Source organism: Rhagoletis zephyria, unplaced genomic scaffold, assembly GCF_001687245.7.
Source record: "Rhagoletis zephyria isolate East Lansing unplaced genomic scaffold, Rhagoletis_zephyria_1.1 Rzeph_scaffold_00022, whole genome shotgun sequence".
NCBI classification, from domain to species: Eukaryota; Metazoa; Arthropoda; class Insecta; order Diptera; family Tephritidae; genus Rhagoletis; species Rhagoletis zephyria.
Window position 1 is genome coordinate 603,627 of NW_016157106.1, and position 23,682 is coordinate 627,308.

The window sequence follows — 23,682 nt, forward strand, 5'->3', positions numbered from 1 at the left end:
AGATTTTTATCACTTTCCATTATGTTTACTTATAAAATGTCAAATGAAAACAGCTTATTTTGTTTGCTTTTGAAGACGGTTACTTTGATGCCGATATAAAGCCGTAAGTATAAACACTAGAGCGAAATGTGTACGGTGTCAATGCGCTTTCAATTAAGTCGATTATTCTGTGCGTATAAACGTAGTATATGTGTATGCTCGGTTATAAAAACACATTTTTTCCTCTTATAAATTTGTTGAAAACACTGCGCAATAAATATGTTTACCACCCTAGTATGCAAGTGCAAATAATTGCTTATATTTCAATGTTTTTGTATTAGTAAATATTTAAATACATATGCATTCGTATGTACATATCTAAAGCTCTCTAGAAGACAACTGCCAATAGCGTAACTGAAATAAAACGAATTTCGCATGCCAAGTCGCGAGATTTAAATCATACATCTCCCAGTAGTTACTTAAACAAGCTAAAGACTACTGGGGAGCCTTGTTGAGATGGCATTGTTCAGAAACGCTTTGCCGTTGACTTTTTGCATTAACTACTTCTATATATGTAGTATGTGCATAAGTGTGTAGCTCTAGGTAATACATAGTACATTAGGGAAACTCGCTTTCTACGAAAAAAAACTGATACTCTTTTTCCACCGAAAATCTAAAAATTGATAAATTTAAAAACTTCCACCAAAATATTTCGGAAAAAATTTTAAGTTTTACATGAGCTGTGCCGATTTGAAAATAGCATCAAAACTTTCACTATTTTGATGCTGTTGATAAAAGTTTTAAAAAATTGTATGCAGACTTAACTCTTTTATGCTTAAAATCTGTTATCATTTGGTGCGATTTATTTGTGAAAAATATTTAAAAAAATAATAATTTTATTTTTAAAAGCTCGATTTTTGTAGTTATTTTCAAATCGCTATTTTCATTCCGAGATTCAACTAATGCATTTTGAATTCAAACCCGCCCCAAAAAATTTTAGAATTACAAAGTAACGCCAAAATAGGAACTTGGCGACACAGGTTTTAGGTTAATTTGGTTCGATAATTTCATAGAAATGTTATAACTCTCTTTGATATTGTTCCCATAAAAATATTGTGGGCGCGAGGTATTTCTTAATTTAATCAGCACTAATTTCAAGGATTTTATTCAAAATTTTTTTTTCAACGATTTATTGAAATCCTGAATTACTGGAGTAGGTACTCTTTATCAATTTCTTCCTGATGATATCAAAAGCTAGTAAAACTTATTCCTGCAGTTATTTTCGTTGTATAATCATCCTTAATCTTTAGCTTATTGAACCTACGCTTTACAGTACCCCAAAAGTTTTTATTATTATTCTTTAAAATAATTTTTTATTTCCCGAAGCTAATTGTTTTGCTACATTTATTGTAACAGAAGTGTACCTTCACAAAGAATTTAGAATCTTTCAAAAGTAGGCTTTTTGTAAAACTTTTCTTAATAGTAGTTCAGGTCATTTGCCAAAAAACATAAGTCGTAGTTTTTCGAGTATTTTATTTATTGAAAAACTTATTATCATTTTGAAATCCTCTGAAAGAATTTTCCGTGCGCGCCACTACTGGTGAGCAATACGGAAGTAGTACTTTTATTAACCAAAGTCAATTTTAACTGCAGGGTATCCACTTGCCGATTTATTCGTATTTGTTATATTTATGTATGCGCTCGTACATGTGTAAGTCACTGTATTTGTTTATTATTTGAGAATTTGTTAGCGATTTTATGCGCAAAAAAAATCAAATCAACATTTCGTTGTTTGCTTGCACGTACTTTTGTGTACTCGCGCGTGGATTGGGTAGAAAAACTGACGGACATCTTTATAAACATATGTATATACGTACATACATACATAACAAATTTTTATTTATTTCGTTGATTGTATATATGTACATACGACTACAATTCATAAAGGTATTAGTAAAAAGCAAAATGGCAGCCTTTATTGCAACGCCGTTGTTATATGTTTATAATTTAAAAAAAAATCAAAAAATGCTTGTGGAACACAGTCATACATAAACCACACAAAGTCTAACAAAGTATTATGTTCATCCAAATTTCAAAGAAGTTTGTGGCTAATAATCCACTGTACAAAAGTGATTGAGGTAAGCAAAACCAGCGCACACGGGTTGCCATAACTACGTTTGCAAATATATATGTATATACGTATATGTATATAAGTATAATATTTATTTGTGTTGAGAATTTGATCTTGCTTCTGTGAAAATGGGAGGGGTTGACAAGTTTAAAGCGCGTTTAAATGAGTCTACAAAATCGTCACCAAAAAGTTTTTAAAGGGATCGACAAGGAAATAATTTTTGTAATAAAAATCTTGGCTTAGTGATTTTTATAACAGTAAAAAAGAGAGGGCGCAGTGCCAGGCGTATTGATCGTAATCGGACTAGGTGACGAAACCCATACAAAGATTCCCGAAAGATTCACAGTTCAGCAGAGATGCTATGATCAAGAAAAAATTTGGCGAGCAAGTGCTTTAAAAAACGTCCTCAAGGACCACACCCAAAGGTAAGTTATGCACAGATAGTTCAAAGCATGTGATCCTTAAGCCATGAAACTGCTTAATATTTTCTAAAAAAAGTGAAATAAAATCTGTAAAGCAGGAGAACATAACAGAGCATGATTCAATCATGAATCATGATAACAGAGTAGGTACATTTTATGCAGCTGCCAAGCTATAAATCGAAACAGGGTGAGGAGAATACTGAAAGACTAGCAAGGGAAGCAACAGCTAACCGCCCAGAACTTTTCTATAAGGGAGGAGCTGAAAAAAGATGTTTAAAATGCGTATAACTCTCCCAATGACAAGCTTTAGACACATAACGGGGCTTCTGATGAACCTTTACAGGCGGCGCGCTAGATGTAGGCTCTAGGAGTAAGCTCATACGATTTCTTTCGATACTGCGATGCAGCGGAATAAAATTCACTGTGTCGTCAGCTCCCCTGTTGTTTTGTGCTCCGACCATGCCAGTTTTTGTCACTGCAAATCTCTACTTTTTCTTGCAGGGACGGTAATCATTATGTGTAAAATAATTTAAATCAGCACTTAATAAATTTTTATGATTTTTATTTTTTTCGCTTAAAAATAAAAATTATTATTGGGCTTCATTTTTTCGCTCAACGGAAATAATTATAATTTAGTTTTTATTTTTTTGATTACAAATAATGATTATTTTATGATTTATATTTTTTCGCTCAGAGATAATCATTATTTTTTAGTTTTATTTTTCCACTTAAAAATAATGATTATTCATGAAATTGAAAAGGCAAGCTACTAAAATTTTGACCTGAAAAGTTGGGTATTTATTCCTTTTATTAGGGTGTCACTACCTCTGTGAAGTGAGCTTAAGCCCCAATTCAATTTTTAGTTCAAATTCTTGAGCTGGAGCTCATCCCATTAAAGGAAAATCCAAGTCTGAGCTTAAGCTAACTTTTTACTTGTGAGGCCCATCCGCTAAAACTTCATTGCAAAATAGTAGATGGAGTAGTCAAAGCATAATGCCTGTTGAAGGTATTCAAATGTTGGCTCTATACATTCTTGGCATCAGAAGATGAACTGGTAGTTCCGGCAAAAAAAAAATCAACGGTATTTTGTAGCCACTTGAAACATGCACTTTATTATACTAATGGGTCGATTATGGATGGCAAGGCAAACTCAGTTGGGCCACTGAAATGAAAATTTTTATTATGAATAGCCAATATAGCTAAGCTCTAAATAAAAAGCTGAAGGTAATAAAATTTAAAAAAACCAGCAATTAAGACTTGAGTGTGAAATGAGCTGCAGAAACAGTTGAAAACAGCAATGAATCATCGCAATAAAAATTTCCGCGGCAACCACAAAAAACCGGCACTCAGTTGCCAGCATTCATTTGCCCGTTGTCATCTGTAATCACCATTTCAGCCACTGGTTATCCAACTAAAGTTCGGTTGCCATCCGTAATGGACCCATCAAATTAAATGGGCAAGAAAACTGCTTACCAAAAATTCTAAAAATTTTGAATGATCGGTGAAAATTTGTTGATTTTTTATCGAAAATATTAATTTTCAAGAACTCCATACCATTTCTACGAAAAGTTGTCTTTTTCCTATATAAAATACATGGAAAACTTTGAGCGCTTTGTGCGACCTCTAAATACTTTTTGATTTCAAAATAAAAAAACCGGGGTATATTTTTTGGGTATAGAAAAATCCTAGGGGGTGAGAGCATAAAATTCCGATTTTACTTATTTTGGACCACCCTAATGTATGTACATACATGTTCGATTATGCAAATAAACATAAATTTATCCGAATAAGCATTTGCATACGTATGCTTTTAAGGTATACGACGCGACAAGTTACTGGGATTTTTTTTATTCGCACCATAAATGTAGTGGCCTACACCGGCGTGCATGTAAATATCTATGTACATATGAATGCGTGTTTGATTGTATATGTATATTTGGCAAGTTTTCATTCTTTACTGCTGCTGCTTTCGGTTCGAGCACCCACGGGCAACTTCCATTCCCTAATTGGTAAGAACAAGATTTTTCGAATGCAGGCATATGTATGTATATATGTATACATGAAAATACCAAAATCAAAAGCAGGCTAAAAATAGATAGATACCTATAATTACGATATATGTATATAGAAATTTCATTTTTAAATTGTCTGCAAGATATTTATTTGATAACCATGACGTCATAGCTGCAGGGGGTTAGCACAAATTGTAACAAAGTCAGTCGGTTTCTGTTCTTTTTTGATTTTGTGAAGAACATTATTGCAGAATACGCACTTACTTTTTACAAAAAATTAGTTTAGAAACATTCAAATCAATCAATGGTGGCAACTGCTCCGCTCATTGAAATTTCACTTGCGAGTACCCAGTCGGATCATGCAGAACCTGGTTCCCTAAGAAGGCCTTTTTTCACGAGAAATTCGAAGCACAGTTTAATTCTGTAGGAAAAATTAGAAAAAATCTACATGAAGAAATAACTACATTCTTTTTTCACAACTATTGAAGGCTGAAAATCTGTTGGTCGTGAAAACTTCACTGCTGAAGTGAGAATTTTGTAATGCTCTGACTTCGGCAAATACATAAATCTGAACGAGAATAAAAACTCTACAAAGCTCTTGCAAAATTGCCTTCTTAAAGAACCGTTCTTGTGAATTAAAGACTTCGTGTTTTTGGAACTATTTCTGAAAGGGAAAAGGACCATGCTATAGGTACATTTTGGAAGCAACCAAGTCCGACTGGGTACGTGCGAAATACACATACTCAGAGAGCGCCCATGATGCTATGGCCCAGTCGGCCTTGATTGGTAGAGCGCCCTGAACACGGTTAATCGCAATCAAAGCATAATCACCAAAATTTACTTTACCAGTGAAAAACTATTTGATAAGAACTTAGAAGAATTACAGCACACGCTGTCTTCCCGGGACATACATACATATGTATGTATGTAAGTAGCTTCTTACGATTCCTATTTATTTATATCGGTCAATATAGTCAGCCCTATATAAGCACTTTATTAGATATGGAATTCGCAAAATGACAGAGATATGGTCAAAAGTTATAGCTTATTATGGCTTTGTGTAATAAAATTTTGCTTTTAACAAAAAAATCTTTAAGACTTAGCTTAACACCCAATCACAGGAATCATATCATTTAGCTATTCACCGAATAATTCGAATGAATCAAATATCCACATATATTGTGCATTAGGATGCATCATTTTCGAAAAAAAAAATCGGTGCAGTTTTCCCAACCGAATTATAAAATTTATTATATTCTGCCAAAATAGTTCGGAAGAATATTAAAATTTACGTGCGCTGCACCGATTTCCAAAAATCCTTTTATTTTGATTCCGTTGATAAACATTTTAAACATTCAACAATTATGTGGCGACCTTAGCTCAGTGGTTAGATCACTGGCTTTGTAATCCGAAGTCATTGGTTCGTATCCCAGTAACCGCGATTAAGAAGTATGATGAGGAGATGTGGCGATATTTGGAATAGCAACTATAACTTCTAACACAATAATTTATCATTAAAAAACGGCCTCAAGCTTATAAAATTATTGAATATGATCTGTTTTTAGGCCAATAAACAGCAAAAAACAAATCATTTTAAATATTTTTAAGCAGACCTTTAAATTTTAAATTCTTCTATCGTGATTTTTTGAAAAAAAAACTGTTTGTAAAAAATTATCTTATTTATAAAAAACTCTAATTTTGAAGGTATTTTCAAGTCGGTCCAGTTTAGATTAATCTAATCGAGATATTTTGGCAGGATTTTTAAGACATACAAAGTTTTATAATTCCCAAGGAAAATCGCACCTTTTTTGGTGGGGCTCCCTAATATATGTACCCATACAGTGACACAAACAAATGACCATGTGTTGATTTTTTTAAATATTCGTAATGTTTATCGAGTTTAATTTTTGTGTTGTTTTTCTATAAACCTACCGTCAAAGCTTTAACCAAAATCATATATGTATGTATATTAGACTGCATCACCAAAAAAAGTTGCGGTTTTTCCGCCGGGACTACTAAATTTATTATATTTTAAGACGTCCACCAAAATATTTCGTAAAAATATTAAGATTTAAGTGAGCTGGACCGATTTGAAAAAATGAAGTTTTTTATGAATAAAAATAGTTTCTTAAAGAACTTTTTTTTAAAAGGTCCCCTCAGATGACAAATTAGAATAAGCTTAAAAAATCTGCATACAAATATTTAAAAATCTTTTCAACGGAATCGTAAGAATGAGATTTTTGATGCTGTTTTTTTACTTTTTTCAAAGATTGATTTACGAAAAACTTGAATAACTGGGCCAAAAATGTTCTGATTTAGACTTATGTGGATCTCAATAGAAAGGTATTTTCACACCGTTTTTATTTCTGGCCAAAAAAAACATCATTCGTGTCCCATCATTTTTTCGAACACCAAAACATCTTAATTCAACTTTGAATAAGTTCATTAGCAAATAAATGAAAAGGGTGAGAAAATACCTTTCCAATGACACCTCTTAAGTCTAAATCGGAAGAGTTTAGGTTCAGTTATTCAAGTTTTTCTTATACCAATCTTTGAAAAATGTTAAAAACAGCATCATCATTACGATTCCGTTAAAATTTTTTAAAATTTAAAAAAAATTTTTTTTTTTAATATTTTTATGCAAATATTTTAAGCTTAAGCCGTTTTGTCATTTGAGGGGATTTAAAAAAAAAAATCTTTAAGAAACTATTTTTATTCATAAAAGAACCATTTTCGGAGATATTTTCAAATCGGTCACTGAAATCTTAATATTTTTCCGAAATATTTTGGTGGACGTCTTAAAATATAGTAGATTTTATAATTCCAATGGAAAAATAGTACCGATTTTTTTTTGTATGGGGAGTGATGCCGTCTAATGTATGTATATATGTAAACCACAGTTTCAAACTTTAAACAAAATTTAGGAAAATTTAACAAATTTTCAGCAAAATTTCAACTTTTTAAACCTAATCCTTAGATTATTTTTGGGTATGCAGTTTTATCGCCAATACAATTTTAGTCAAACATTTGATGAAAATTTCTTGAATTTTACTAAACTTTTCATAAAGTTTGGAATTGCGATTTATATGCTTTTTGTTAAAGCTTGGACGGTATTTTCATAGACAAATAAAAAAAAAAAAATTATTTCCAAAACATTAAAAAATCAACACGTGGTCATTTTTTTGAGTCACTGTACTAAAAATTTCTTGTGTTTTCATATCGTATTTTAGTAATCTTTTAATCACGGTTATAAACAGATGGTCAAATATATGTACATATATGTATATATATGCACCTACATACATATACATAAATAAATAGCAATAGCTCCTAAATGCGCGTCAGCGCTTAGCAAAAATAATTTAAATATATTTACGCTTGCGCATTATTTTGATTAATTATTACCAGCATGCATTTATTTGAATATTTTTTTTACTTTAAGTATTTTCCAACACAATTGCAAAATTTTATTAGCTTTGAGTAGATGACGCCTTAAAAAATACTTTATAACACATTTTTTGTTGTAATACCGCGCACCAAAGGCATTATTATTTGTTTTTGTTTTTTTTGCAATGCTTTGCAAAACTGGTATTTGCAGTTTATTGCACTTGTCATGTAGCAAAAAAAAAGCAAGAACAAATATCATGACAACAGCAAAAATTTTTATTTGAAAAGTTGCTGCCGGACTGTCAATTCACCAATGAATCACCAAAACACAGCTTGAAACGTTGCTCATATTTATATATATTTTCACTACAACACATGGCATACTTTGTAATGCAAATTTATATTTACATTTACTTAAACTGAACAGTAATAGAGTATACATGATTTTGAACTGTTTTAATGCTTTTCAAAATTGCAATGCTCAATTTTTTCATACTAACATTTTCAGTTGCGCCTTTCCTTATTTCAGCTCACTTGAATTGCAAAATTGTAGTAGTCGCCTTGTTTTCTTTATTGTAATTTCCTTATTTTTTTAAATTGTGCTACGAATAATTGCACATTCAATTCAATTTAATTCAATTGGACTCGGCTTTTTGCTTCTTTTTTTTTCTTTTCTACCACAATCACAATGCCATTTATTATGCTGTGTTTGCATGCTCAAGAACGTACGGGTATAATTTCAAATTTTCAATTATTCGCGCGCACTTTCCACTCACTGTTTTACTTAAAGCTTTTGCTGCTGCTTGAGTTTCTACTGCACACCACAACATACAAACATACATTTAGCTCTGCGCACTTCGTTTATCCGCTTCCGTTTACGTTTTCCAACAACCGATCCGCAATGCACCAACTCAGAATACGAACTAAACGCTTCGCAGCAGAGTTGGTGATCGCGAGTCCGGTGGTTTTAATTAGTGATGTAAGTTTTTGTGCAAAAGTACCGTTTTAGGTAAAACTAAGTTTTTAAAGGTAAGCGTATTCGAGTCAGTTGGTCAGGCTTGAAGTGAACTAATAGCTTCCTAGCGTAACAACCTTTGGAACGCATCAACTGTAAATTTAGTTAACTGAACAATCTGAATTATTTGAGGAATATGTTCGGGCAAGGTGGCTGGAACTACATACCACGGTTTTCGGAATAAAAACCACGAAATTTCAACCAGCTTAAAATGATCAAGCATTATCAAAAATTCAAAATTTAGAAATAACGGTAAAATAAAATCCTTCCAAATAAATAAATATCTCGATATCCAAAAATATTGAATTAAGAAATTTAATATTAATTTACAGTAAAGTTTTTTTTTTCAAAGTAAAAGTTTTCATTATCCTTAACCGTTTCAGTATAAAAATTCAACCGCTGTAGATAAAAATCTTAATATTTGTATACCGGGTTATTTTGGGTGGTTAATTTCAAGGATTTGAAGTGGTCGCAATAATTTAAATTTTTCTATCGTGAAATATATTTCAAAACTTTGAATACTCATAATTTTTCTCGAATGCAAATTCTAGTAATTTTTTTTCAATAGAATACTCTGCTCACTGTGGACTTTTGTAAGATACTTTTGTGAAAAAAAGCTGTAAATTGCATACAGAAAATTTGTTCAAAACAAAAAAGATCTCTAAGGACAAAATAAGTGTGTCGAATATATTGGTTGCTGGTAGTGAAGGGGTTGAATAGTTTCTTATTTTGAACTCCTTAAACTAAAATAACTGGAAAAATCTAAACACAAAAGTATTTATTTTTGTATGCATTTTAGTTTAGTAGAGATTGTAAAGGCGTTTAAGCAGGGATCGAGTATAATCAAAGTTAATAAAATATAAAACTTATGTTGTTATTATATTAAATAATAAATTTCGGTACGCGTACCGTTATTTCATTTAATAGAGCAACACTATTTAAATTGATGTGGGTTGCAACTTGCAACCATACCTACATACATATGCAATTTCCATTATGTGTACATGTATGACAGCAAGTCGGAGGCGAATTTAGCACAAAACAGCAACAAGTGATCCTAAAAATCATCATAAATGATACTTAACTTAATAATTATTGGAGCTCTCACTTAGGTTTGCTCGCTCTCTGTATCCACACACAAAATGCTGTTGCTTTGGCTTTTGTGTGCGTTTGCATGTATTAAAAAAATGCTTGTTTCTGGTCACTCTATTGCAGTTTGTTGCAAGATAATTACTTTAAAAGCAAGTTTTTGTATTTTTTGGTTGGTTTTCAGTGTAACTTGTTTGCCACTTACTTTGCTTATGTTGTTATTGCAAACGAGATTGGTTGATACCGGCTTATTTTTTATTATTTGCTACGAAAGTTCAAATCTTAAGGAAGATATTTCTTTGGCAGTCGGTTGAGCTCAGATAAAAATGGAACCTTTTTTTTTGCAAAAACAGACGATTTAATGAAGGAAATTTTAATGGAAAACAGTTTTTTCACAATTCACTTTAAGTGAAATAATTTGCTTTCAAATTTGTTTTCATTCCTCTTTTGTCAATTAGATTAAAACAGAAAGTCCTTGAGTGGGGAAAAAAACAATTAAAATCGAATTTGAATTCAAATTGTTTGTGAAATCGCCTGCTAGTCCTGGTTTCAGAGGTTTTTTTGTTGGAACTACGGACTATCCAAAATTGTTTCATCGGATTTTGGCGTGTAAGCTATAACATAAAAAAAATATCTAGACATTTGTGAAAGGGCATTTTATGTTAAAGTAAAATAAGCAAATAAAGATCGGTAGAGACTATCCTTCACAGTATAATTAAAACAAAAAACATGCAAAATTTCATATTTACTGGTAACACCGGGCGACAAAAACAAAAACATTTAAAAACACACGAAACTATCAATCTACTCAGGAAACTATGGGCCAAATATAGTAAAACTGCGTTTCGTTGTTTAAAAATTTTTTATTATTTTTTATGAATGTATAGCTTACTACCTAAAAACCCATGTAAAACTAGATTTAAAACTTATAGAACACTTACAAAAATTCGACTAATTTTAACAATTGTTGATAAAAATTTTAAACATTTTAATCAGATTTTTAGAATGGTTTTGAGTATACGGTTTTGTAGCCCATTCAATTCAAAGTGCAAATTTGAAGTACCTGGGACTTTTCGTTGATTTTTGGCAATTTTTTGTTCGCGCATTTTCTTCCATACAAAATATGTTTGACATTTTTTTTTTGTATGGAGAAATTGAGCCAGACCTTGCACAAAAAACATCGACCAAAAATTAACGGTAAGCCATAGCTACTTAAAATTTGCATATTGAATTAAATGGGCTACAAAACTGCATACTCAGAATTTTTCTAAGAAATCTACATAATTAAAAATTTCAAAATTTGAACGAGTTTTTGTCGAATTCAAATGATTTTTGTACAACGTTGGAAATTTTCACCTACATGGTTTTTGTTCGATAACGAGCTACACTTTCATAAAAAAAATAATAAAAATTAGATATTCACAAGGGGTACGTACATATATCCAAAGTATGCTAAAATGTATCTTCCCTATTTATATTTTCGCCACTGTATGACATGATATTTTTCATATCCATGAATCTATCTATCTAATATATTTTATAGCTTCACTAAATTCAGATTAGAACCGTTACATGGAAAAAAAAACAAAAGTTAATAAATAATCATAAAAACCTTAAAAAATTCAAGCAAGAGTGCTGGACTGCAATATGCCTAGAGTACCAGTTTGACCGAATAAAATATGTTCTACATTTGTTGTTTTGTGATAAAGAAAGTGCTGTCACGTTTGTACGAAAAATTGTTTTTGGGTGACTCCTATTAACTTAACAAAGCAAACACTTAAAATCGAGAAATAAGTGGTACAAATATGAAGAGTCGGGACACTTATACGTCCCCCGACGTTTAAAAAATATTCAACGGGGCAATTTTCTAAATATCGGTACTATCCCGCCAAAATAAGAAGTGTGACTTTAAGGGCGCGCGGTATCCAACCACTCCACTTTTTTAATTATTTACTACGCAAAATTAAAATATTACACTAACATTACATTCATGTTCCATGAGCGACATTAAAAATATTTAGAATGCAGGCATTTATTATTACTATTACCTGTTAATTAAATAATTTCAAATAAAATTGTTAAGTTCACTTGCATGATTTCTGTTTATTAATTTAAGCTTTTCTTCACAGGCGTAGTTAATGTGCTATTTGACTGATTTTGTACGAAATTCACTTATACCAATATATAAATATGTATGTACTTATTATTGCTATGAAATTCTTTTGTTTGTTTACAAAATATTTATTACTAAAAATAATTATGGCTTTACTTATGTAACTCCTCTAACTTAAAATCACAGTTCACACTCGTTCGCCAACTCAAAAATACTGAATGTCACCGCAACCAATATTCCAAACTCAACACCTTCACTTGCGACCGGCTTCCCACATAAATTCGCCATATATGGGCCATCATCACTCACTCTCAGCTTTGTAGTAGTAGAAGTGCGCTTAAGCTCTCAAGAAAATATACACCCACTTTGCATTGTCTTCTCAACTGGTTTTGCATTTGTTTCAAAATATTGTTTATACTTGCTTTCGAAAACGGCGATCAGAAAGCGCAAACAGCTAGAAAGCTGTAGTGACGCTTGACGTTTTGCTCTGAGTTTAAGCTTGAACTGATGATGATTCACTGGCATAGCAAGTGGCTGTAAAATGATGACGACGACTCATCCATGCGGTTGGGTTTACGCAAAACTAGTAAGCTGCTGGTTTTATGAATGAATTTCAAAATTGCAATCAGTCGATGGAAGAAGAAGAAAGTTAGAGAAAAGTGTATTCAAATGGACATACATTCTGTGTAGCTATTTTCAAAGAAGTTTGTAAACAGATGGGTAAACTACGGGATTATGTATGACAATAAAAACTCATATGTATGAATGTACCGGCATTCCGTGATAAGATAATTTTTTATAAACGTCCTTGCTTGGTTAGAAGATGGATGGGAGGTTGAAGGGATACTTGAGCTCAAGGATGATGGGGAAAGAGGAGTTGGCCGATCTTTATTTTGCTTATTTTGTTAAAGGCTCCGCATCGGCCGAGTGCCGTCAAAATAGAGCTGGAAAACTATCGACGTCCATGACCATCCATGTGGCAGCGTACATAAATACATATACCTTTGGTCGAAAAAAATTCTAAAATTAATTTTTTAATATTTAATTTTAGTTCTTTTTTTTATCAAAACATATATATGTAGTTCATTATTTGTCAAAAACCTTATGAATCCAAGTTTCAAACTTGGTGCAAACCTTAAAAAAATTTAATTAAATTTAGTAAAAATTTAGAGCTTTACGATTCGATTTCTTAAAAAGATATTGAGTATGCATTTGCTTCCATAAACCAAAATAAACACATTTCATTTTTATATTGAAGAAGATTAATTTAGAGCATAGCTGGGCAAAACGCTACTCGCGAGTAGCGTCTGCATCGCAGCGCTTATACGTATAAGGCCCGTCCACATAGAACTTTGGCGTTGCGTTGGCGTTGGCGTCGCTTCGACAGCTGACTATGAATACATGCATTTATATGAAAGTCTCCATATAACCAAAATTCGACAACGTTCACGCCAACACAAAGCAAAAAGATGGCCAACTCTCAACTTTTCGCGTGCGTCGCTCGTCAGCTGTTGCAAATAAATAAAATTATGTGAAATATTTTTCCTTTTTAATCAAGTGCGGGCAAGAAATATCGTTTTTAATGCAATTATTTATATGAAATATTAATTTATCTGTCATTAGTATGTTAATTTAGGGGCCCAAGGATTTTCATTGTAGCAAGCATACATTTAACGTGCGTTCTGTTAAACCAACGCCAACGCCAAAACCAACGCGAAAGTTCTATGTGGACCGGCCTATACAGAAACGACGCAGCGAATTTCAATTCAGTCTGCTTTCAGATTTCATGAGAGTAACACTATGCTTCGCCGTTGAATATTTTTATTCGTAATTTTAGCGCGTGGTTGCCACCTATATATGTAACAATGCCCAAAATGTCTGAGTATGAGTGCCAATTACAGTTTATGGTTTTAAAAAAAGCTAATAATGCCCAATGCTTGTTGTGTGGTAATACGACCATTAACCATAAACAAATGAAAAAAACGCTCCACTCAGTGCAATTATAGAAAAGTGCTTCTCAGCGCGACGCACTAGGGCACACATTGCATACTTTATTTTATAATATTTTTTTTATCAAAAGAAATCGATAGAGAAATGTAAATGCTGGTTTATGCCCAAAAATACTTAATGAATAATATTTATAAGTTATACTCTATTTTTAAGACTAAATACCTACTTATATGAAACAAGTCATTTTTAGCAAGAAAAAAACCGACTTCAACTCTCATATAAAAAAAAAAAAATATATATATATATCTCACGATCCACTGATCGGATCTTAACCAGATTAGTATGGGACCACCTCTGAGACACTACCTTTCCGATGCAAATCGGAAACGTGGTCCAAACTTATGCGGTAACATACATAAAAAAAAAAAAAAAAAAGATTCCGACGAACTGATAACCTCCTCATTTTTTGGAAGTCGGTAAAAAAATAAGACCTAAACACTGTAACCATCTGGCCGGTCAGCATATAAAAGAATTTGTTCTAATAAAACGGAGCCCAGGTATTATACAAATGAGTTTACCTAATTTAAGTTTTTTTAAATTATACAAGTACTAAATTTTTCTTATGCAAAAGGTTGTATAAACTAATAGTAGTTATTAGTTACTAAAAACTTCCAAGGTTCATTATTACACTATAGGTATAAGCAAAATAGGCCAAAATACCCATGCACGAAAAATACCACTTTTAGTACATTTATAAAAAATGCGGCAACCATAACTGAGCGCGACGCACTAATACCATGACAAAATGAGACTGTGTTGGTGTGCCCAGCTATGATTTAGAGCAGGGTTGAAAAATGGAAATTTGAGATTGTACCTAATATCATAAAATAAATGTACCTAAATGAGACAGATTGTACCTAAAAAAGTTACATCATTCATTTGTAGTTTTTTTTTATAAATGTTTTTTAAAACATGTATACAAAAGATGGATGCTTTTTTTTAACTGAGCCTATATCTATGGACTCCATATAATCTAATGGGAATCGGAGAAGCGTTGTTTTTGTCTAATTTTGGCTACTGAAAAATATTGGCGAAAAAGACAAAAAACACACTTGCGAAGTATACTTCTTTATTCAGCTTTTTATAAAACAACAGGAAAAGTCTGCTTATTTATCCGATTCCTTTCGATAGGTGCAGCAAGTCTACAGAAAATAATCAAATTGCAGGAGGTAACTTCGAAAGCATTTTAAATATATTTCCAGAAATCAAAAAGCGAATATGGGTCAAATAGCTATAGTTCTCATCTAAAGAAAATATGAAATTTGAAGACATCCTAGACACTGAACTGTGTGTGTGAATAAAGGCTGGTTTTCATTATGTCATATTTTGACAACAAAATTTGTCGTCATATTTTGACACAACTTTCTTTCCTTTATCCCTACCTTTATCGATGATATTATGGGCCAAAAACTTACAAATAGCCGCTTTAGCAGCGGATGTACACGCCTGAAAGCCTATTCTGATCTAAATCAATCAAAAGATTATCTTTTAGTCCCATTTGACAATTTGTTTTCACTCATTTGACAGAAAATGCCATTGAATTTGACTTAGTGAAAATAACCGTTAAAATTAATAGAAAAAAATACGAATTTGAGGATAGCTAAGCAAAGTGTTAATTTTTGTAGTGGCTGCTCTAAATGCAATGTAAAATGTTTAAGATAATACATAATATGACTTTTTTAATTTCTTCCTTTTGACCACTTTTCTTTAAAATTGTTTATTCTTCAAAATGAACGGTTAAGGAAAAAGAAAAAAAAACTAAAAATGCATCTGATCAAAAGATGATTGTACCTAAAATCTACTGGCTGTACCTAATGTACCTTTAAGTCATCAAACGTCGGAAAAAGGTACAATTGTACCTACTTTTTCATCCCTGATTTAGAGTCTAAACATCAGCAGAAATTTTTAGATATTTGAAGCTTGCGTTTTATTCAAAGCTCGAACCTACGATGGATTCAGTAACTAATTTAGTCGAAAATGTATAATATTTCATTGTATACATATGGTGGAAGAAATTTTAAAACATCGATACTATCGATAGTGTCATCGATTGTTTTCAAGCTCTACTGACGAGTGGTGCATTTCGTCGACGAGTGGTATATTTCCTCGACGACGACTCAAAATTTCTGCGGAACAAAAACGGTCACTGAAAATGCGCCTTCTCATTTATATACGTTCTCTGCTTTCATATTTTACCGAAGACCGTAAACTTTACACTTCCGCACTTTTGGTGTGTGTCTGAGCTGCACATACAGCTTTCTTGTAGTTGGCCCGACAACCATGCAAACTGTGTACATTATGGTGGTTCTCTTTTGATTCAGAAATTAAAATATTTTCTAAAGCCAAAGACCGGATAGGTGATGAAGTAAAAAAATTAAACATAAATAAAGTAAGTAAAGGACGTAAGTAAGCAAGTAAATAAATCTATAGATTTAAAAATACATCAAAAAATTGTATGATTTTTATTCCGTTGGTAAAATGTTGTTCATTTTTATGCACGCCTTTTATATGAAAGCTAGTTTTATTAAAAAAAAATCGATTTTTGGAGGTTTTTTCAAATCGTTCCAACTCAGGCAAATCTCAATATTTTTTTGAAATAAAATAATTTTTATTTCGTTATTCCCGCGAAAAAATCGCGACTTTTTTGTCGCGGCCCTCTAATGTACATATGTATATAAAATAAAGTTGCTCCCAGTTTGACATTAATAAAATCTATATTGTCGTGGTTTGATTGTGGAAGCGTCTTCTTCTTGACGAGAAAAAGATTTGCATAAATACTTTGTAGGTTAGAACTTGGAAAGGGTTACCCGCTGTGACTGTCAGACCAAAAAAGTTTAAGTTTAAGAGGGTTGCCCCCTGTTTATAAATAATAAACACAATTTATAAAGTGTGTTATATGAAAAAGTACCCAAAAATGTTTAGTTTGAACATTTGGAGAAGGTTTGCGCCTGTACTAAAACTAAATTCAATTCAAATTATTTAATAACTTAAATGAATTATTATAATATGGGCATCAATTAAAATGAGTTTGAAAATTATTCTAAAATTCATGAGAGGATTGCCACCTATTTAAAAAATTAAATTCAGCTGGAAGTAAGGGAGTTAGGTAATCGAAATATATGTTTTAAAGTGTGGGTGTCAGACGAAAGAGGTTTAAGAAAATTAAGCTAGAAAATATTTTGAAGCGGTTGCCACCTGTTAGAAAACTCGAATCTAATTAAAATATACAAAAATTATAAGATATAGATATTAAAATACGGGTGTAAAATGACAGAGTGCTAAGAAATGTCTAGCTTGAAGATTTAGAATATTTTTGAGGTGTTTGAAAAAGGTTGCCACCTGTACTAAAGCCAAATTCAATTCAAATAATTTAGTAATTTAAATGAATTGTTACAATATAGGAATCAATCGATATGGATGATTTTAAAAAGGACGTGTGAGGATTGTCAACTGATTAGAAAATTAAATTTAAGGGTTAAAAAAAGACAAATGTGAAAATATCTTGTGTTTTTGGCTGAGTTTAAGTCCGTTGCGTTTTATCGAACTAGCAATTAAATAAAAACAAAATTAGATGTTTGTACGCAACTTTATCTGCTTTTTTTATTAATGACAATTATTTTTGCATATTTTTTTATCATACAATTAATTTGAGTTCTTTTCAAAATAAACTTAATTTAAAAATTCGCTAAAAGAATGTTTCAATTTGCACATACATATATTTATGCACGTAAAACTAATCTAAGTAAATATTTACTAGGCACTTAGCATAAAAATATCAAATACATAAATGTAAGACAAATCATAATTTAACTCCTTTATGAGTTATACTAAGTTAAGAGTGTAAACAGAGCATAATGTAAACTAAAGTCTCCGGCCAATGGCTACTACTAACTCTTGGCAGAGTTTTACTTAACTATTTGGAATTCATAGCTGCTCATGCTTTATTTAGCCTAAAAATATTCTAACTACTATTTAATACACTACAAGAAACAAAATGCTATCAAATAAATGCTTACTTTTTAAGTTTGTTTTAGTTAGTTAGTCCTTTTGTAAATATCCTAATAACTACAAAATATTTATTGTATTGCACTTAGTGGCTAATGTTTGATTGCACATTTCCGGCCAAAGACAACGGAAAAATATCACATTGTTCATCTAAAATCTAAAATCAAATATCAACTACTACCATTTTATTCTCAAATAACTAGCAGCTAAATAAATTACTCATAAGTCTATTTGTGATTGCACCGTTATTTTGAATTGCACCTAAATTATTGCACACATACTGCTGCTATGATTGCACGCCTAATGCACAGTGTTTTCAAGTTTACTCAACAAAAAAAAAAACCAACTAAAAAATAATCTAAATTACAAAAATCGTAAGCCTAGTATTTTTAGTTTTTTTTAGAACTCTCTTTAACGAGCTCACTCAACTCTTTCGCACGTTTTTGTACAGCACCGAATGTGTTTCGATGCTCTCTGCACCCGATTCCCACATATCCTCCGCATTCGTTTCGCCATCGGTCTCTGAAGATCCATATGATGGGCTTTTTCCACGTCCCTGCTGTTCCTCCTCTTCGGACGAGTATACATTTGAGGCGTCTGCATCGCGCGTTGTGCCACGCCCACCACTTGATTGCGTCAGCGTTTTGTCTGAGTCAGCATCGCTTATTTCTGCCTCCAGTGGTTCGTTTCTTATTGCCGCTATCTCATTCTCCGGCGGTTCACCCATATGTTCGAAATCCTCAAAACGATTACTATCCAAAATATTGCCACGTCGCTCTGACGCCGCCATACCATTATGACGATCGGTTAGTGTGCTGCCACCATCTGAATTGTCTTCGATTGTATCTACGCGTATAATGCGTTCGCGACCGGATATCTTCTTGAAATTGTAGCGATCATAGAAGCTGCGCTTGTAAACCTCACCCGAGTCGGCGCTCATATAACCGCTATCCATTTCCTGTGGGCGTGGCCCGAAGCGTTGTTCATAGTAATTTTGCGAGGCAGGTGCCGAATAGGTGCTCTTGGGCGTCGAGACGCGTGGATGCTCGTCGATGAGCGAGGATATGCCCTCGTCGCGGTCAAGCACCTCCAGAAAGCTGGGCGGTTTCTTGTCATACGGCGGCGCCGGACTGTGTGTGGGACTGAACTTGGACGCAGCCATGCTGACGAATTTCTTCCACGCATTCTTGAGATCCTTCGCTTTTTTGGCGCGATCCTTCAGGCCCATTGCTATTTGCATGCCATGTGTCAGCTGAACGGGTTCGATTTCGCAGTGGTAGACCGTTTGTACGGTGTTGGTTGGTGTAGGTGCGGGTGGTGGCGTGGAGTTGGCACTGTTGTTGTTCGAAGCAGTGCTACGCTGTGGATATGCTATACCCACTGGGACCCCCGAATTCCGATACAACTCCTTCGTGCGATCGGAGAGTCGACTACTGCTACGGTTCGACCGCGAGCCGATTGAGTGAATATCCAGCTTGCTGGTATCTATTTCACCATTTTTGGTGTTATTGAAGTTGTTGTTAGCCTCCAGCTGGGACTCGATGTCATTGCAGTTGTCCTGTTCATCTGCTGTAGTGTCGTTGGTCTTCCGACGATTCAAGTACTTGGTGAGGCTGTAGTCACTGCGTAAGCCATTGATTTGCGTATTGAACATGGGTCCGTAGTCGCTTTCAATGCGTTTGGACTTTACCTTGGACGGTGGTGAGTCTATTTGCTTGGCACTATGGAGTTTGTTACTACTTTTGTTTGTGTTCTCGTTGCCGTTGCAGACGCTGCTACGCCGGCTGTTTGAATGCTCCTGATCTTGTTCGTCGTCTGAGTCTCTACGATATTTCTGCTCTTCATGTGCTACACTCGAGAGCGTGTTGTTGCATGAGCCGCCAAATTCGGAATTGGCTAGGTTATCGGATACGCCTGTGATTTCGGTGGATTCGCTGTGATTGCTTGTAGTTTCCTCTTCCGTGGCTGTTGTTGTGGCATTAGTGCTGGTGGTAGAATGATGTACATAGTGGTGATGATGGTGGTGATGGTGATTGTGGTTCTGGTAGTGGTGACTGTGTTGCGATTGCTGCGTGGAGTCGTGACTCCGCTGACTTGTTAACGTGGTGGAGACGGAACTGGGCGGTGGTGGAGGCGGTTGTGGTGGAGGTGAACGACTGATACGCTTCTTCGGTGCCACACAAGAGGATGACGCTTTGCTGGTAGCTGTGCTCTTCATTGTGCTGTTGGGGGTAAGGGAGTGCGTTTGGCTCGGTGTGGGAGTGGGTGTGGCTGGAGCTTTTACGTTTTTTGTCAGTTCGTAGAATGTTTTAGGCGAAACGGCACGGTTCTTAAGATGCTGTGGCTGTGACGGCGGCGAAGGCGACCGACGTCCGTTGTGTACTTGCGGGTTAACGACAGCGGCCTCCGCCATGCGTCGTCCTTTCGGTGTACTGATTTTAATAGTTGTCTTATTAGGTACGGCATTTGAGATCTCTACAGAGGGTGGTGGTGGCACTGGTGATTCAACGATCTGCTGTCGTCGCTTTTGCTTAGCCTCAAGCGTTAGCAGGCGTCCATGATCGCTGCCATTTATATCCAGTTCTTCTGCGCTGGCGTACTGGCCACCACATTTACAACTCGATTGACTATTCTGCCTTACCAACGGCGATTGATAAATCTCACGTAAGCTGCTAAAACTAGGTCTACACTCTCCGTCTGTGTCACTTACTTGCTCGCCGCCACGCAACTCTACGCGACTCTCGTAAGCCGTTGAATGACCGCTGGCATGACTGCTCTGGCTGCGGAAAGAACTGTTCGAACGCAACACAAATGGCGACGCGTTTGAGTTCAGCTGTAAATTAGAACCTTTGTGTGGCTCGTGTATCGCAATGGCGGGCAGCGGTGTGTGATTATTTAGCTGCTCACCATTTTGTACTTTCTTCAAAGGTTGCCCCGACGACCAGGCGTTTACGTCACAGAAGCTCTGCTTCTTCGGCTTGCGATCCAATGTGTCTGGCTCAAACTGATCGCTATCGGTGGAGCGTTCGATATCTGACTGTGGTTCGTGCTCTACTTCGATGGTCATGCTGCCCAGAAACGGTGTGTCGTATTTGATGCGTGCGGCTATCTCTTTCTGCTTGCTGCCATTGCTGTCGGTCTTGCTTAGCGTTTTCTTCTTTAAGTCAGATTCCGGACGAAACCCAGTCGACTTGTCGAAGACAGTGTGGCTAATTTCCAGCTCCTCTTCGAGTGGCAGAGCAGTGCTCAGACTGGGGCTCAGCTGAGAACTTACATCCGAGGAGGGCGATGAGGACGACTGCGAGCTTTTGCGCTTGGTTGCCTCCAGACGCTCGAGGCTGTCGGTTTCGTAGTCAACAATGAGGTATTGTGGCGATTTCCGTCTATAAATTGGAGAGTCGGGTTGAAATTGTTTGAGCGATTTGCGACTTAAGGTGCTATAATCGGGTGTGGGTACCGACGGCGCACTACTCTGCGTATTGTTGTAGATGTCTTTAATTTTTTTCTCAATTGTGCTATCGTAGTCTGGTGTTGGTATGTCCAAATGGAACCCGCTAGTGGCACTAAAAGCTGCATTGTACTCACGATTGAGTGCATCATACATTGTGTCGGGTAGTTGTTTACCCCCGCGTTGCACATCGCGGGGCCGTGAATCCGCAGAGTTGTGCAAAAGTGGATTATACACATCCACAGTTTCACTCCTTTTTCGCGCAGAAGCAGACTTTGAACGTTGCGAGGATGAGTTGCGGCTGCGCTGTGAGAGAGGTGGCGAGTCGTGGAGGATAAACTTGGGATTATTGTAGATCTCGTTGCCTGTCTCAGCGAAACCGTACAAATTGGCAGCAGCCGAAAGTGCAGAAAACGCCTTGCTATAGTCCCGATTAACAGGTATGGTGACTGATGGACCTGTAGTTATGCTTGTGCAATATAGCTGATAAGAAACTGACGAAATGCTCGGCCTAGCTTCGTGGGCATGCGCAGAATTCTCATGCGATGCACCAGAATTGCGCGCAGACCTTCCCTTGCCACTATGGGTGCTGCCAGTGGACGTAGGTGGTGGTGGAGGGCGCTGCTTGGGCGGAGTAACCTCCTTACGCAGCGGACTGCGTTGGCCGCTGCGATTACGTCCGCTATTGCAGTGCGGAGGTGAGGCTCTTTTCGGTGACGGCCGACTTCCGTTGCCGTTATGTTGATGTTGTCCCCTCGATTGCTGTTGTTGTTCGTTGGCGCTGCCCGAATTTTTTGACTCATTGTGCCCGTTGCCACCACCTCTCTCTTCATTGCCGGTTACCGTCTGAAGCCATTTTTCAATGCTGTTACGCTTATCGCCACAATTCTTCACATGGCCACTGCAACGATTGTTCGCACAGCCTTGACACTCGGAAGGCGACTGCTGATGTTGCGAGCTGTACATTGAGGGCGTATCCGAGCGCAGCGTACCTTCCTCAGGTATCATAATGAGCGAGGGTTGATAGCGTTTGGTGGCCATTTTGTATTTTGCGATGGCAATGACCTCGCGTATTTTGTGTAAAAATTCAAGGGCGGCTGGTGGCGGTTGCTGTGAGAAAGAAAAATTTGTAAAAAAAAGTAATTAGCAAATATCGAGCCATTACTCATCTATGTAATACTCACCGCCAGCAAATGCGGCTCGAAGTAGGCGGGGTTGAAGTAGAGTTTCTTGCGCACATTACCATTAACCATCTGCCTCAAATGCTCCAACTTCTCTTCGGTCATCATATCCTCCACTATCGAAACATTCTCCACCGGCAGGCATTCCGTCTCCTGCGTGGACGACGACGACGATGATATTTCGTTCGTTTGTTCAGCAGTCAATTGCCCGTTCGCGCTCTTCGGCGAACTGTTCGGTGAGCTGTGCGTCTTGCCCACACCCATTCCCATGCTCTGCAACTGCGGATGCACCAGCGCCGATGTTTGCATCTGCAAAAACACGCAAACGCTTCAATATCATCATGCATTCGGGCACAATAACAACAAAAATGCACAATGCTTGTAAAATACCTGCTTGAGCTTTTCATGGAAGCTGTCATCCATTTCACACTCTGAATTCGAATTGGAAATATCGCTAGCAAAGCCCGAGTTATGCTCACCCAATTGCGGGAAATGTTGTAAGAGCGGATTGTTCTTGATGATGCCCATCTCTTCCTTCAGACTGCCGATGCTGGCACGCGAACGTGGCTCATTCGAGGTGCCCATACTGGTGACTGAGTAGATGCTGCCGCTGCGATTAAATGGCGCGCCGAAAGTCACTTGGTCGTTCTTGGGGTAATTAATTTCATTGGCCCTGTCGTCGAGTGAGTTGCGCATGTGCGGTGATTGATCGCGACTTTTGCGTTTCTTCATGTGCAGGTACAGGAATACCGAAGCGACATAAATCAGGCCAAGCAACAGGCTGCAAACGCCAATGACCATATACTCCTTCGTCGACATGCCGTCCGAAGTGGAGGCTAGCGTGGAAGTTGCCTCCGATTGGAAGAGCACCTCCGAGACATCTGCGTGTA

At 35.7% G+C, this 23,682-nt stretch overlaps 2 protein-coding genes across 2 annotated transcripts in view; both read right to left on the reverse strand.

Moving 5' to 3' along the window:
- pain (transient receptor potential cation channel family member painless) overlaps window positions 1-8,842 on the reverse strand; it is a 49,315-nt gene extending 40,473 nt beyond the window's left edge. The window contains exon 1 of the mRNA XM_017615416.1: window positions 8,432-8,842. The gene's annotated coding sequence lies outside the window, so the exon portion shown is untranslated. The remainder of the gene's footprint in view (window positions 1-8,431) is intronic.
- A 9,745-nt stretch (window positions 8,843-18,587) lies between these two features.
- sha (shavenoid) overlaps window positions 18,588-23,682 on the reverse strand; it is a 39,485-nt gene continuing 34,390 nt past the window's right edge. The window contains exons 8-10 of the mRNA XM_017615012.1: window positions 23,183-23,673; window positions 22,796-23,101; window positions 18,588-22,721 (exon numbers count right to left, since the gene is read on the reverse strand). Coding sequence (XP_017470501.1) covers window positions 18,588-22,721; window positions 22,796-23,101; window positions 23,183-23,673 — 4,931 coding nt within the window. The remainder of the gene's footprint in view (window positions 22,722-22,795; window positions 23,102-23,182; window positions 23,674-23,682) is intronic.